This window comes from Perna viridis, chromosome 4, assembly GCF_037379345.1.
Source record: "Perna viridis isolate PV_CMFRI_1.1 ecotype Kerala chromosome 4, ASM3737934v1, whole genome shotgun sequence".
Classification (NCBI taxonomy): Eukaryota; Metazoa; Mollusca; class Bivalvia; order Mytilida; family Mytilidae; genus Perna; species Perna viridis.
Genome location: NC_142448.1, coordinates 25,677,149 through 25,694,254, shown reverse-complemented (window position 1 = coordinate 25,694,254; position 17,106 = coordinate 25,677,149). Strand labels below are relative to the sequence as shown.

General features: G+C 33.0%; 1 protein-coding gene across 2 annotated transcripts; it reads right to left on the bottom strand.

The window, feature by feature from the left end:
- Nucleotides 1-10,349: 10,349 nt before the first annotated feature.
- Nucleotides 10,350-16,894, bottom strand: LOC148619478 (troponin C-like). Of its 2 annotated transcripts, none has more exons than XM_088579381.1 (5): nt 16,795-16,894; nt 16,448-16,481; nt 14,534-14,677; nt 13,045-13,287; nt 10,350-11,886 (listed from the first exon to the last, which is right to left on the bottom strand). In XM_088579381.1, the coding sequence occupies exons 1-5, from the start codon at nt 16,795-16,797 to the stop codon at nt 11,858-11,860; spliced, it is 453 nt and encodes a 150-aa protein (XP_088435507.1). In that variant the 5' UTR covers nt 16,798-16,894; the 3' UTR covers nt 10,350-11,857. The 2 variants fall into 2 exon arrangements, with proteins under 2 accessions (XP_088435507.1, XP_088435509.1); XM_088579383.1 differs by having other exon boundaries at nt 11,223-11,397.
- Between the last annotated feature and the right edge of the window lie 212 nt (nt 16,895-17,106).

The following is a 17,106-nucleotide window of genomic DNA, read 5'->3' as shown; positions in this document are numbered from 1 at the left end:
TCATATCATTAATATACTTACATGTCCTTTGTTAATATTTATGGCACCCTTAGTAAGTTCAAGGTTTTACTCCCGCTAATTAAAAAAAAAAGAATAAAAACAAAAAAAACAAAAAAAAAAAAAAAAACAACGAAAAACTAAAAAAACAAACAAACAAACAAAAACAAAAACAAAGCAAAAACTGTACCTCAAAACATGAAAACGAACAAAACCGTGATTGTCTCTAGAAAAGCAGTGATAAAATACAAAAATGCCTGCCTGGTTCGTACTTCCTGTATATTTTGTGATCATTTGTGTTGACGTGTCTAATTTGCGTATACTTGCTATTGTGATTTTCATGATATTATGCTTTATCTTGATTTTAAAAAAAAATTTAATTTGGTCTATGTCCCAAGATAAATATGTCGGATGTGTGTAACTGATGCGATAGCTGTTCTGTCAACCACATAGTAATAAGGGACAAAGATAGCAGTTCATAGTTTTTAATGCAATATCGTAAAGGTTACAGACCACCAATTCAACCAATGAGCATTCGGAACGTACGCAAAAATAGTCCTACGCAGAAATTACCCCTGTTCCTCATAGTGCTGTGAAAAAAGTTCTCATCTTATTTAAAAAATTGAAACAGTTTCTGAAAGGAAAAACATTTCTGTACATTTTATAGGTGCATTTTGCTTCTTGTGATGTGAAGCCTAATCTCCATAATGATTTTTAAATATACCCCTATCTTGTGAAAACACTGGGATTTCCCATGCTATTTATAGACCCTTCACTTCCGGTGACCAGTACTGCACTGCAAGTCTGCTAACCCCACATGCCATTCTGAGGATTGTGAGCTGACATATGTAGAATCATGCTGATATATAGTCCTCTGCAGGTTAAAGTTAAGGTAAAGTCCAGAGAAGCCATTGAATATTGTGAAATTAGCATAGAAGCCTATGGAAAGTGGAATTAGTGGTTTTTAGCCTTAATTCAAGCCATGGCAAAATGAAAAGTTTCTTGAAATAGCTGTAAACTACTTGAAGATCTTTTTAACTTTGCCATGAGAGGAATACACTACAAAAATCCTTCAAAATATGCATTTTTTTAAGTTATAGGTCCAAATTATGGAAAATTGGTCTTTTTGGCTGATTTTTATGTCCTATCTTGTAAAAAGTGTAGAAAATTTAGTAAAAATATCAAATATTAAACTTTGAGGGCTATATTTACCTAAATATGGTGGTAATAAGCACTTGAAATCAAGTTTTGTGTAGATTTGAGCAAAAATTAGGTTAGAAATGAGGAAAAACTCACTTTCATTACTGCGGTTAAGTCCATATCAGCATTCCCCTATGGCAACATGGAAAATCCATTATTGAGTACTTTTTTTGCTTTAGGTGCCCTTTACTGGTCATGTTTAAATGTGAAAACACTGTATTTACAAATTTAAAGCCAAATATATCACCTTTTGTGAAAATTTAAAGATTTAGGATTTTTGACATGTGATCAAGAAAAAGGGGGAGGCATGTCAGAAATAAATTTTTAAAAATAGACCAATTTCTCAGAAAATGATTACTTTTAAAACTATTTCTTCATTAATATTGTTAAAAAACAAGTTGTGATTGATATTTTTTATTTGAAAAGTCAGAAAAAGTTCTTTGCAAATATTTAATGCATTTAAGTATGGTAGAATATTGTCACTTTTTTGCTCGCACAACTTGGTTACCCTATATTTAAAAATCAAATATTTAAAAAAGTGCTTGTCACATTTCACTGAAACTTTGCAAATGCATTCAGTATGTGTGTAGGAAGATACCTGTACAGTTATTTATTTTTTTCTAAGACAAAAAGTTACTCTTTAGGTTACAGACCACCAATTCAACCAATGAGCATTTGGAACGTATGCATTTACAGTACTCATTCGTACTAGTTTGCTAAGTATTGCATTTCACATTATTTTTCGATATAGGAATGAAGACATTCTAAATTAGTGAAATAGGGACAACTAAAACAATGTGAAACTGTTTACTCGCGAAGTGGTATTAATCATAATATTATGTGGATTCTCAAAAATTCTAAAGATCTTATAGATAATCTTTACTCTCGTTTCTTCGCACTAAAGTTAACTGCTTTAAAACTTTTGACTTTTCAACATTATATACTACCTTACCCTACTTTAAATTGAAAAATCGCCAAAAAGGAAACTTTTCACAAAACATTTATTTGCAAGAATGGTAATTCTTACAAATTTATTGATTTTTACCACTAAAGAACAAAAATACAAAAGATGCTACACCGTGCAACAGGTGATCAGTATATGCTATGGTTTCTCCTTTACAACATATTTGTCACTTTTGAAGGGATACTTGTTCAACGAAATATCGGCATTCTAATGGACACTAATCAAGTCCCTCTCCGATCTGTTTCTTTAATTACATGATTCGGAGTTCTTTCAAAATTTTGTGAAAGACAATACGATTAAAGAGGCTAGATCTTTTCATTTCACATATTGATATATTGGCGATGTTTTCTCCATTAATATGCCTAAATTTGGAGAATGGATTTGAATTTTGTGCTGCCTATTTGAGTTGAAATATATATCGGAACTGACGAACCGAAATGAAAGCGAGAGGTTTAGCATGTTTTAAACCTGGTTTAACTCACCTTTCATTTCGGAAATACCTGTACCAATTCAGGCGGTAGTTTCCAAGATTCCGGTCTCTGATATTGTCATACGGACTTTCCTTTTGACTGTTGCCTAGATTTTATCAGTTCAGTAATTTTGTTAATTCTCTTCATTTAGTGAAAAAGGGAAATAAATAACAGTGTGCACTTTCTTTAAATAAAAGGTTGATGAAAGAAACCAAGTTAAACCACCAGGATAAAGTGGCAATTAATTTTTTCGAATTCTTGCACTAAGTTTCTTTCGTTCCTTCGTTGTGCTCATATTATGCTAAAAAGTAAAACAAAACAGATAGTGACACCGGGAAGTCCTCACAAAAAAAAATAGCTTCATTGTTAGTTCACACGCACTTTTTATTCTTCATTTTGTGCATAATTCATCTGTTATAACAACTCATTTACATTTTAGGACCCAATAGTAAAGTCATCGTGAAAAGAAAGATAATTCAGCACTAAACACAATTGCATGAATTATTTTAATTCTGAAGAAAAGTGAATCTCGTACCTAAACATGATCTTATTGCACTGAGGTATCAGATACTGAGGTGTGATTCTTTTATGGGACCATTTCAGTTAAGCAATAGCAATATGAACACCCACAAAATCAAGTGCTCCGGAAGGGAAAGCAAGTCTTGTTCCGTCAGCGGCAATCGTCTTATTGCAACTGAGTATAATCCGGTAATCAGGCGCGTAGCTGCAGTTAGGCAAAAAAGCTTTTGCCTGCACTTAATTTTGCCAATTTTTTTTTCTTTTTTTTTTGAGATAAAATACATCCAGGAGAGGCATAAATGATGCTCTAAAACGCTATCTCCGCGGAGCCTTAAGCGGCCCCCAGACCCCCTGCCATAATTTTGCCTTCACTTCAATTTGGCCTCAGCTACGGGCCTGGTAATAGTTTAGCAGCAATAAGAGTCATGATGGATTTTTTTGTGTGTATGACGTCTTGTTTTCCTTGTTTTCCTTTTTTTATGTAATCTATTTTATTCAAATCGTTACATCGTGTATGTAGGTCGTCTTTGTTTTCATGGTTTTGAATTTTGACGCATTTGAATTATTCCACTGGTGACGTTTTAGTATTTTTGCGCGGGAGGGTGAGATATATCGTTGCTTTTTAATGATGCCCGAGTTTGATCCTAAGAAATGACGGTTGTTACCTTTTATTGAGGTAAGCTAATATGTATTTTTTGGATAACTAGTTCCTCGGGAACGAGGGATGGAGATTTAGGTTTGCTGTTATAAAATATGAACAAGTACATCGTGATACAGGCTTTCTGGCAATTATATAATTGTGACATTTTATTGTTTCATACGAATAGTTAAGACTGACTCACTAGCATTATGTTCCCCTACAACGTAAGAAGTTGGAATGGGACCAAGTAAAAAAAATAGCTTGCCAGACAACCTCTAGCAATGTATTTTTTTTAAGATGGTCACCCAAAACCTTTGATATGTCCTATTATTTACGGAAGTACGTAGGCTATACGATTGTTTTTGAAGTGTTATCGATACACACGACAAACTTAAGCCTTCGAACATTTCACTTGTGATGAAAAATGATGAAGATATTGTATCCCATATGATAATCATGTGGTGCTCGATTTGTACGATTATCATATGGTATTCATATGATTATCATATGATAATTTACATATGATATGAGTATCATATGATTCTAATATGCTAATTTTGGCCTGAAAATATATGATATTCATATGTTTGTGAAAACATGGTTATCATATGATAAGCATGCGATAACCATATGTAAACTGAAAAATAGTATCATTAAATCATGATCGATTCATATGACAATCATATGTAGCAAACGGTATGATTCTAATGTGCGGCACCTTTTGCTACGTAGAGTGCATTTGGAACAAGAATTTAGGCGCATTGAAAGATTTAAGAAAGTCGTTAAACTTAGCTTTGTTTTAAACTTAAATGGAACATCTGGTTGAGTTGTCTTGCAAATTCATTTCTAAATTATACTTTCAATAAGCATATTTTTTTAAAAATAAGTTGTAAACACTTTATTTTAAATCTACGTTAAAAGATTTTTTACATAAAATTGTACAAGATTATTACAAACATTTATTCGAGATATCCTCTTTCAAATGGGGTCAGGGGATAGTTGGCGGGAAAATCATATGTAGAAACGTAATGGGAAGTTTTTACCTGACAAGAATAAACGTTCTGCCGGTAAACACCTCATTTTACTTTTCAAAATGTAAAAAATGTCAGATTAATATTATTTTTGTATTCTAAATTTTTATTTAGGGTTTTCAGTCTTCTTGTCCTATCAGATTTATCTTAATCGCTGTCTATCTGCAATCAAATGAATCATCTCTTATGTCTGGTAATTTCCCTCCACTGTATACCAAGGCTGGATGAAGTCTTCGAATGGAGCAAGATTTATTTTCCACCATTTTTTGTAAAGATTTATTCAAAAGTGCGAACATCTTCTGTAAACACTTTGGTATAATTAATTCTCTTTAAAAATTATGAAGATGGAAATTTTGTTAATATAAAAAAAATATCGATGTTGTCACAAAGCTTGTGGATTTCTTCATAACATATATAAGTGGCTAAAATTATAACGAAAAGGCAAGCAATAAATCTGAATCTGTGAAATAAGCTACCGATGAATTTGTATTATAGATGCAAAGAATAATAAAATAATTTGCATGGCGCAGCTTGATTTAACCGCAAATATTGAATCCTTAATAGTTGGTGCAAGTATAGACACAACATTCAAGCTTGATACAACTCAGTTAGCATTTTTATTCAACGTAAGGTACAGTGTAGTTCTCTGACAGAATTAATAGAGGTCATAGAACATATCAAAACTCATTTTATTTATGAAACTTCAGTTGGAACTGTTAAGGAATTCACTGATGGATATCCCCGATTGCAACATGTAAAACGTCTCAGATGGATGCATCAAACAATAATAATCTTGATTCCTCTGAATATTCATATAATAGTTAAACTTTTCCCAAATTTCTTTGGAATCCATTGAAAAGAAGAGGATGTTCTTAAAAAGCAGACGTACTAGGTGATTACTAAGTCCTATATTCCATCCAATGTATGTAGAGGTTACGATAACAAAAGTCTTAAATTAAATTTGGACCCTTTGGAACTGTATGAAGATCTATTAGAAATAAAATGCTTCGCATGGCATAGCTTGATACGACAAGAAATATCGAACCCTGAACAGTAGGGACAAGTATGACAAAACATTCTAAATTGATACAGCTCTGATCTGAATTTAGCTTGTGATACAGCTGGGAACTCAGGTTTGATATAATGTTTAATTCTGACCCAATGATCATAGAATAGGCATACAAAATTTACAATTTATTCAAATTAAAAGAAAATGCCTAGGTCTGACTCCACTTTAACCTTATAATTCCTAAAAGAAAAGAATATAACTCTTTAAAAACACTAAACTTATTGTGGTATGGAAAATTCATGGAAATCCATACAATTTTACTCAACGTATTGACTGGAAGCAAGGAAAATGTTTGGGTCCTTTTGACCCTCGATTCCTTTATATGGTTATGGCATCATGACAATATTTTTTTCGTTTCTGTATACAAGTATCCCATATGCACGAACGGGTATGTGGGTATAATTCATTTTATTGTCTGTTTTCATTGTGTCTTGGTGATTATTCTTATTTCTCCCATTCTAAGGCACGTGATATTTTAACCGCCGGCATGGATTTTTCGCCATTTTACATTTCCGACTTTCATGGGAGAAACCAATTCTCCTTCAGCCCACTGAAATTAAGATTTTATCATAATCGCCAAAGCTCTATTCTTGGTCCCCTGTTATTTATCTTATTTATCAATGATATAATAACTGATATAAAAGCAAACATCAGATTATTTGCGGATGATACCAGTCTCTTCCTCGTAGTAGATTCCCCTAACGACACAGCCTCCATACTTCCTCGTAGTCGATTCCCCTAACGACACAGCCTCCATACTTCCTGGTAGTCGATTTCCTAACGACACAGCCTCCATACTTCCTCGTAGTCGATTCCCCTAACGACACAGCCTCCATACTTCCTGGTAGTCGATTCCCCTAACGACACAGCCTCCATACTTAATGACGACTTCGTTAAATTCATAAATGGTCTAAACAATGGTTAGTTAACTTCAACGCCAGAAAAACAGAGACTTTTACTATTTCTCGGAAAAACAATAAACCTGTTCACCCCACGTTATATTTGAATAATCAGCCTATTCAGTCTGTAGACAATCATACGAATCTTGGTCTAATGATTTCGAACAACGGCTCTTGGCATGATCATACCGATTACATTATCAAAAAAGCATATAACCGATTAAATGTTCTAAGGAAATGTAGAACGATTCTTGATAGATTTACTTCGGAAAAGTTATATACGTCTTTCATTCGACCCATTTTAGAATATGCCGATGTCATTTGGGATACTCAAAATCAAACTTTGATAGATAAGTTAGAAAATGTTAAAATTGATGCAGCAAGAATTGTAACTGGTTGGACAAGGCTTACTTCTTTACAAAAACTTTATGAAGAAACTCAATGGGAAACTTTGGCCTCCAAACGTAAAACTCGTTAACTTGTTCTTTTCCATAAAATGTTAAATAACAAAACACCCAATTACCTATCAGATCTTGTTCCCTGATACAATTTCAAATCGTCGCAATCATAGTACTAGACAAGCAAATAATATCACTAACATTTTTACTCGCACTAATCTTTACGCAGACTATTTTTTACTTACAACAGTAAAACTCTGGAACGAATTAGATGTAAATATCAAGTCAGTAGATTCTACTGCAATCTTTAAGCACCTAATCCGTAGTCAAAATGATAAAGTACCAGCTTACTATTATACCGGTACAAGGTTAGGACAAATACTACATTCACGACTGTGATTGAGTTCTAGCGCCCTTAATTCCCATTTATTTTTAAAAAAATCTTGTCAATTCACCTACTTGTACTTGTGGCGAAATTGAAACCACTATCACTTTTTATTCTACTGTCCAAAATATCGAACCCTAAGAACTGAACTTCTAGCCTGGCTAGCTGAAATCTATGTTGAAATCGATACAAATCTTCTAATCTTTGGATCTAACCAACTGAATGATGACCAAAACATTGCCATATTTAACTTCATTCAGTTGTTTATTATCAAAAGTAAGAGATTTACTTGACTATTTTGTATATTTTAAAACTAACATTCACTGTACTTTTGCACAGCAAGTCATTTTCCCTCTCTTTTTCATCTTCATTTTCAATTTCATATTGTATACCAAAAATCTAAGTTTTCATCATATTTTATTTAATTGTTCGTAAATATTTTTTGAGTACGAGCATGCACTATATATACAAATTTGTCATTTATTTACCTAGGAAACGGATTTATAAAAGCTTAAAGCTTGTTTCCGAATCCTTTGCTTACATTGTATTTATGTTATTATACTATTGTTTGAATTTCAAAATAAAATATTTTTACACTAATGAGCATCCTGGTTGATACTGATACTAGTTTTCCAGGGGTAGGGGTAATATTTTTAACATTTTTGGAAATTATTTCTTGAAAAGTAGTTTTTCGTGGTTTATACATGTAGAATATTAAGTTATCTACCGAATGATACCAAATTTGAGACGTTATATTTGAGCAATAACTTGTAGAGTCGAATTTATATGACTTATTTTTATGGAAAAATCGAAAATCCTATTTTTCGCTTTTATTTTTTTGGATAAATTCTGACTACAGAAAATTCATCAAAATGAACCCCAGAAGTATTAATTGTAATACTACTAAACAGAAAACACAGTTCACTGAAGCATAACTACTCTAGGGGTTTTGACGTGGACAAATATGTCAATTTTAGCGATTTTTCGGTGGGGTACGGGTACCTTTCTTCATTTTACCCCCAAACCCTAAATGGATTTTTTTGTGTTATCGCAACTTTCTTGGCACCCTTGTAAAGCTGAGACATTGGGCTGAATGATGATATATGTCATTTTATTTTGTTTTGTAGATGGAAGAAGTTCGAAGAATCAAAAAAACGTAAAAAAATGGATTTTTGACTCGACAAGGTATAAAAAGTAGCCAAAAAAATACTAAAATGCTTCAGTTTTTTTTTTGCGACAAAAACTATCGTAAATGGGAGTATAAGGGCAACTGAAAATCGTATTTTGGTTGATGAGTGGGGGTTGCACAGGGAGTCATTTCAGTCCAAGCACTACAATTTAAAAAATCAAAATCGGACTAAAACAAAAAATAGATTTTTTTTTATGATGTTGACCCCATTTCCACCCGTAGAGACTGAATTTTAAATCTGTAAAAATATCTTAACAGTGAATTTTAAAAGAGAGAAATTAAAAAAAAAATTGTCAAAATTGAATGAGAAATAAACATTCTATATCCATGTAAGTTTTAAATAAACACCTATTTTACCCCCATTGGCCTCTAGTTAGTGTAACAATATATCAAAATTAAATTATTGCACGGAAACGAAAATATCAAAACGACGACGACAGCATTGTAATATAATACTACCACATTTTTGCGGTTGTATAAATGCAAGTTATTAACATAGATGTCCTCACACTTCCCTCCCTTTTTCAAAACGTATTTTGATTTTAATTACGAAGTATAATAACGGTCATATCACGAATTCTCTTATACTCAAGTTATTGTCTGGAAATCAGCAAAATGCAAGTTTCTGGTCCCTCAGTCATAAACTGCTCAAGTCATAACTCCCAAATTCAATCCTAGCCTTCCATTGGTGGTCGGTTGGACGGGTTGTATGGAGTCTTGAGGTACTATTTGAAAGAAATCCATATCACTTTTACCCAAGTCGTTGATCCCGACATCTGGAAAATGTTTGTTCGTTGTACCCTTTGGTCCCTCGTACATAACAGTTAAAGTTCGATCTTCCTTTTGTGGATTGGCATTTTTTGGCATAATTTCTGAGAGATATGTATATATTTACCCAAGTTATTGTCAGGATAAAAAGAAAATTGTGTCTGGCTCCCTACTTCCTTAACAGTACCTTACAACTATGTTTAAACATTTTTCAAAAGGCTACGGATAAAATCATCAAAGAACAGTAAAAAAAGTACCTTAAGGGTTTGTGGTATCCAAATTTCTTTGCATTCAATAACCACATTCCGACCAACCAATTTCAGCCTTCCATTGCAGGCATGAAATCACGTGATACAAATTCACAGTGATCCATTACTCCTACAACGTAAGAGGTAGGAATTCCGTTCCTCCATATCCCAAGGCTTGGATGGCACCAAGTCAGAAAATAGCTCGCCAGACAACCTCTAACACTGCTGGAGTAAGTGATCCATTAACTTCATATGCTCATTTTATACCCCGACACATAGACGAGTAAGGTCATAACTCCCAAAATAATTTCGATACTTTTTAATAACAAAATACCAAAATATGTACTAAAATTATTGTCTGGAAACCAAGTGTCTACAGACGAGGATGATAACGTCATGATATACAAGCATTAAAAGACCTACTGGCTATATGAATAGTAGATATTATGAGGTTATTTTTGGCCAAGTAGTTCCGAGTGAAGGAATGCCACTTCATACATCTAAGTACATGTAACTATCTTTGCATTGTAAATCGCTCAGTATGAACCAAGCTAAAAAGAAACGAATAAAAATAGTTCTCATTTTTTTATTATGATGTCATAGGAAATCATGACATAATCGGAACACTGAATAAATTATATATTATTTTATCTTACAACAAATGTTATGAATACTTATTGTGATCTTCCCAATAAAACAAAACATCTACGAAATAAAAAAAAATAAAGAAACATTACGAAATTGTCAGATGGAGACTGGCTCTCTGGAGATAGATTTAGAATCTAAATCATTGTGATTGGTCGTTTACAACTAATACTTGATCAATCACAACGATTCATAGTTGAAGTTTTGAAAAATCAAAATCCAGAGACCTTAGAAGGTAACCACTGACGATCAATCCTTACCATATAAAAAGCATTAGTAGATTACGTGCGGTTTTGGAGCATTTTGTCATGCACAGTGCAACGTTCCATGTTTTAAAGTGTGGAAATTATTGTGTGCATTGAGTTAAATATGTCTAAACTGATAGTCGCCAAGCAGAGAGTGACAGGATTTAGTCAGCTTTTTAATAGTTTGTTCAATGCAAATATTCTTAATTTGTTCATTTACAAAGCCGAGACATACAAGACAACATGGGTGATTTACAATGTAAATGGGTTTGTTTTAATTATTATATATACAAGTAAACAAATACAACTTCCGAAAACAACAAACACACATTGTTGGATAAAATGTCTATGAAATAATCATTGAGAATGATGTTGCTGCATATCAAGTCTACTAAATCACTTGCTACATCATTATTGCTAAACTAATGATTTTGAACTTAATATGTTAGTAACATTCCAAATTAAAATTGGTTTCTTTGCCCGTTGTAGTTATCGCGAAAGTAAGTAACTTGTTTGATAAATTGGTGGAATATAATTATAACTGACACGAAATAGTTCTGGGCAAGGAGACCTAAAACTGTACAGTGCAAAGAAACTTTCGAATTGTGGTTATTATTTGACCATCAATCTCAATGATTTCAAGAATTCCGTTTCCATGGGAACTGTCGGTTTATGTAGCAAGGATATTTTCTCCACCGTCTGTATTAACCCATCATCAGATGACAAAACTCTGGAATTAACAGAAGAAATGTTTATATCAACAGCGCCAAAGACAAGCTGCGTGTACTTCCGCAGTTTCATCTAGTTCGGCAACCTAACTTTCAATTGCCAATCTAGCTTGAAAAAGTTAGCTTTAATGCAAGAAGCAATAGACTGTCTAAAGATATATAGAGCAAGATGGAAAGCAGGCAGTTAGTGCGCAAGTTAAATATGGAATGGTGGGAAGACACAATCATCTTAAAATGATATCAACATCGTATGTTCCTTTTTAACAAGGTAAATTGTTTGACGAGGAAAGGACACGCTGCAGTGTCTCTGATAAATTTAGCTCAAAATGATGTGGGACATGTTACAACTGATCAGGATGACATCCTTCTACAAAAATTTGATATGGCGACCAGTCGGAATCACGCATGCGTGCAAATGTAGCAAACAACCGGAACTTGTACCCTTTCTCAAGTGACTATCATTCAATCAGAGGTCATCAGACTTTTGAATTCTGAAAAAACAAAATGAATATACTAAATACACATGCAAATGCACAAACTTATTATACTAAGAATACACGTACATGTAATGATTATTCTACGAAAGTAAAGTCTATATGGTTACGAGATGCGTTCACACATTGAGTATTTTGAAATCAGGCTTAAATTGGGATTGAATTTAAAATGAAATCATTGGCAACTTTGATAACAATATTTACTACCCAAAACAAAGGAAACGCATTTCATAAATTTATCAAACAATTAATGATTTTTTATTCGACATTTAAAACCGATATGAATTTGAAAAAAAAAGATTTTAAGATTGGTCGTTATTTCGTAAACGCACCCACAAATAAACAAGGGATACACACATATTTACGCTACTAACTCTAAATAAAAGACTTCGCAAAAGAAATCATACACCAGGAACTAACAACTATAAACACTAAGAACTGAAGAGACTACTAATACTAAAGTACACGAAAACTATGTTTCTAGATTAAAACACACACGCACATATAGTACTCCTTGTAACTTGAACCCGTATTTGTTTTGGTGAGCTGTGGAACAACTTATACACTATACACATGTACGAGCAGAAAATTGAGAAGGAAGTTACTTGCAAGACAATGTTTGCTGTCCACGGTAACTAATGGTACAGACAACCAATACTAAAGCAGCAGTAAAACCAGTAGTCTTTAATTAGGTTTCAACTGTTCTTTCTGAATTAATACTGTTCTTATTTAAAACTATTGCCTTTTTCTTAAATAAATTGGGCTTTCCAGTACTAGTATGTTTCAATAAATGAAACTGGGATCTTAACATTTAATGTATTTTTGGTAAAAATAGTAATTTATCATGTTTTTTTTAGTAGATATCTGTGGTTTTCAGTATTGCTAACTTTCAAGTAAAGAATGAATACTTGAATGATTTCAAAAATCGTGCAGTTCATGGACAGAAACTCTGAAGGAAAAGAAGATCTTAGGATTGACTTCCTTCATTACCAAGTGAGTAACTATTCAGTAGATACGGTTTTGTGCTGTTTTTGTTTTATATTTTAGTACGTTGTAAGTGGTGCTACAGTTCTTCGTTTCCAAGAATGATATGACCTCAGTGTAATTGTTTACATTTTTTTTGTGAAAGCACCTGAAAGATTGCGGGACGCCTACCTTCATAATCTACTGTACCACTGCCGTCTGTATCAGTTTCGTTGATCATATCATCTAGTTCTTCTTCCGTTAAATCATCACCTAAACTCTTCAAAATCCATCTTAAATCGTCTACTGGAATTGTTCCTTTATTTTGTTTATCTAATACTCGGAAAGCCTCTCTCAATTCTCTTTCGTCTTCATCCTCTTTTAATTTCCTTTCGAAAAGTACTTTGAAGCCATCCCATTCTACATATCCAAGGGCTACAAATATATATGCATGTAAGGCAATAAAATCAATTAGATTCATTTGAAAAGTTCTAGCTAAAATATGTCTTCAAAAAATAACTTGATACACAAAAGACTGGCATACCTTATAGCTAGGCGACGTCTGCAGCGTTGCAATATTAATTCACATCAAAATGAAACCAAAGCAAAGTTTGAAGTTTGAAGCAAATACTGCATGGATATATATCCGAAAGAAAAGTTTGACCGGCACAGCGAATGTGCAGTTAGGTGACCAACTACAGCATGCATGGGAATGTTTCAAAGAGAGGTTTGAAATGAGCAGTATAGCTATAGCAAAAAGCAAATAAAAACAAACAGAGGATAAAAGAAACGGGACATATAAAGTAAGAGGATCGAAAAAAACACAGGAAAGTGTGCAATACATCAGCAATTTCATTGCATTGAAATTGTGGTATTTACTATGGAAATCCCTGACCTCAAATCACGACATCAGTCATTTAAATTATTTTGTAAGTCCGTAAAAAGTAATGTGGACTCCTAAAATTCAGTTTTAAAAACCAAGCCTGTGTGACCCGCAAAAAAAAGCCGGTTTATATATTTTCGTTGGTGCTGTATTAAAGCGACTTAATACTACTGTTTGGTCAGTAAATACACTTTTTATGGCATACAGGGTTAACATACTAGTATTTTATACTGCAACATGCAGGTTTTTTTGTCTGTCTATTGACTCAAAACCAGTTAATCTTTTCGACACCTAGGAAGCCATTTATTCCTTACTACCTTCACAGAACGTTTAAGTTGTCCGCTTAACTAAAGGTCCCAGTTATTAACATCAACTCTATCCTTGCACATTACAAATGGGGAAACAGACAGAAAGAACACATCCCGGACATGGTCATATTTGACAAAATTACGCTTTGTAATTTATATTTCAAACTTGCAATTGGTAAAACGTTTTGTAAATTCGGGAGCAGCACTTGATTTTTTTATCGGTAGGTTTGGATCAAATTTGAATTAAAAATTTCTCACTAGTTTGGACTGAAGTTCTGATGGTTGTTGAGGGGGTTGTGGATCGATATTTGTGCGAAAAAGGGTCAGTATAAGTTAAATTGTTATCCCATCACCCTTAAAAACTCGAATGGTTCCTTCCATACTCTGATAAATGGGGCAATTATTCCAGTAAAACGTGCTCTATATACCTTAAATGAAACAAGCGAATGAATTAAAAATGTCAGTATACAAGAGAACAAATAATATATACCATCTTCGTCTACTTCATCAGCCCAGTCTTTCAATTTGTCTGCTCCTACTTGTAATGCTAAACTTTTAAAAATGTTGCCTAAATCTTTTGTAGATACTTGACCATTTCCTTTTTTGTCGAATAAGTTGAATGTGTTGTGTGCATCTGAAAATAAGTACATAGATGGTCAATCCATTGGACTTATATTTGTCTTGCGAGTTTATGATTGAACGCATCGATGAATTCTTGAAATCTATATTTTGGTGTCTATACTTACGGTTTCACAATTGGACTAATGTTATTTGTCTGTTCATTGTAGATTTACGATGGTCTATTCTTGATTTCTCTTAAACATGGTACAATTGAAATAAGACTCGGACGTTACGGTCGATATCATTAACACCGTTCAACCAACTTATTTTCGCTAACTAATGCCAGCATAAATATTCGCGAATATATGTCGTCGCCTCCTCTTTAAAGTTGTTAATCGTAATGTCAGTCGAGAAATGAATAGTGACGGATTGGAATCTACAGTATTTTCAAATCGATTGACCGGTTTTCATTTGGCACAGTGGAAAAGTAATGAAGTCTACCTTAAGAACCATTTTTTAGAGTAACATAAAAATCTACCTGAAATGTTGCTATTGAAAAAAAAAGTATCGATATATTTCAAGTTGCTATAAAATGAATCAAGTGAATTAATGCAATAAAAATCTATCATAATCTACAAGACTATACTACAGAGGTGATGATTTATTATCTTGATGGCAAATGTCGTAAAGAACTTGGCATAATATAAAAATAACATATCCTTGATACAAAAACATTATTATTTAGACAAGAAATAAATCCTATGCACAACTACTAAAAAGAATGAAGCCATGGAACTAGCATTTAAAGCACAGCGAATCGTTTCTTAAATGATTTTACCTGTGTCGTTTTCAGAGTTTGGGTAATTTCTATATTTAATCCTTTTTTTGTTAAGGTTATAAATTAGTTCCTCAGATAGCGCCGAATTGCAATCTTCTCCCGAAAAGATATAATAATACCAGTAGATGTTTTTCGACTTTCCTTGGAAACTCTTTCGAATCTCCTACGGTCAGGACGAAGTTTATCCCACATGCATCGTTTATTGATACGTCCTGTGATTCAAGATGCATTTTGCACGCCCATAGTAGTGCTTCAGACAAAATTAATTGTATATCATTAAGCAGTGTAAACATTAGGGTCTGTTCTTTATCACTTGAGAAAGATGAATACATTTATCTGTGTGTGCTGTGTTCTCCTGATTCTTATCTTAATCATGTTAATCATGTAACTGGCAAACACAACCAGCAGGAATCTGTCTTAATCTGTTTATTTATCATACTATAATCACAGATCCTATCAATATTTGGCAGAACTTTTTACTATAAAGTTGTAAAAGATAAATCAAAAATAGAAGAGCTTCTCTTCTGACAAAACGCTTAATTGATAATATCTGCTAATTTAAGACCCTTGATGTAAAAATAACTCTATCTAAAACGTGCTACATGATTGAAGAATCATTTTTCAATTTATTATTCATTATTACAGCACATAAATTCCTTTACGCATCACGTGATCTCCAAATTTGGCAGCAAGACGAAGATTCTTCACGATTTCAAACTTTTTTTTCAAAATTGTTTTTTGTAGTTTTAAATCGTTTATTTATTGCCAACACACAACCAAGATATTCTTCGAATGCATAATAAATATAGAACCGACTGAGTCAAGGCCAATATTGATGAATGTTAGACGTGAGTTTCATGGTACCATAATTATATTTTGGCACAACCTCAAAGCATATATAAGCTCGCCATAATATAAAACATATTTTGCTTAGCTAGGGGGAAAGTATTTATCGTCGTTTTGAAATAAGTTTGGGGAAGGAATAAAATAAATACATGTACATACCATTAAATTGTTTTTCTGTTACTTTGAATTCAGACTGAAATAAATATTGGTAAAGTTTTATTACTACTGATACAGGTATCACTAAAAACCCTTTCTTACATACTATCGCATAGTCTTCAGTATTTTCCATAATACCACCATCGATCCCTTTAGAAATACATAAAACACAGAAAACACCCCGAAAAAACATTGCTACAAAGGCTAAATGGTACCGTACCATCATCTACCCCTCCCAGTCACCTCATTCAGTGCTCCTTTTCTATTTTTCAGAGACAGATGTAAACATAAATGAGTTTTTATACAAGGGAAAACATGAAAATTGGAATATTTTGAATGGAAAATCTTACCATTTTGATATGTATCTTTGATATTCCTACTTTTTGATATGATCCAAATAATTAACGAGTATGTAAAGTAAGAAGAACTACATCCGCTGCACATGCGTCTGAGAAATCCCGTGCAATATGATCCACTCTCGAGGCATCTGTGAGATAACAAGCAGTCAGAACCATTTAGGGTTGTAGGCACCCATTATCTTTATTGACAATATGTTATTAATTATCTTGGTCTCTTATGGTGTAATTAAAAAGACACATACATGTATAATTATTGACCGCTCAGAATCATTCGAAGAATAAATTAATTGCTAGCTACTTTAT

Excerpts from the sequence above, each read along its gene's own strand:
- LOC148619478 (XM_088579381.1), bottom strand. Across the intron at positions 14,678-16,447 it reads AACAGAAAAACAATTTAATG|ATGCACACAACACATTCAAC; the intron begins GTATGTACATGT and ends ACTTATTTTCAG. Across the intron at positions 13,288-14,533 it reads TGATGAAGTAGACGAAGATG|CCCTTGGATATGTAGAATGG; the intron begins GTATATATTATT and ends ATATATTTGTAG.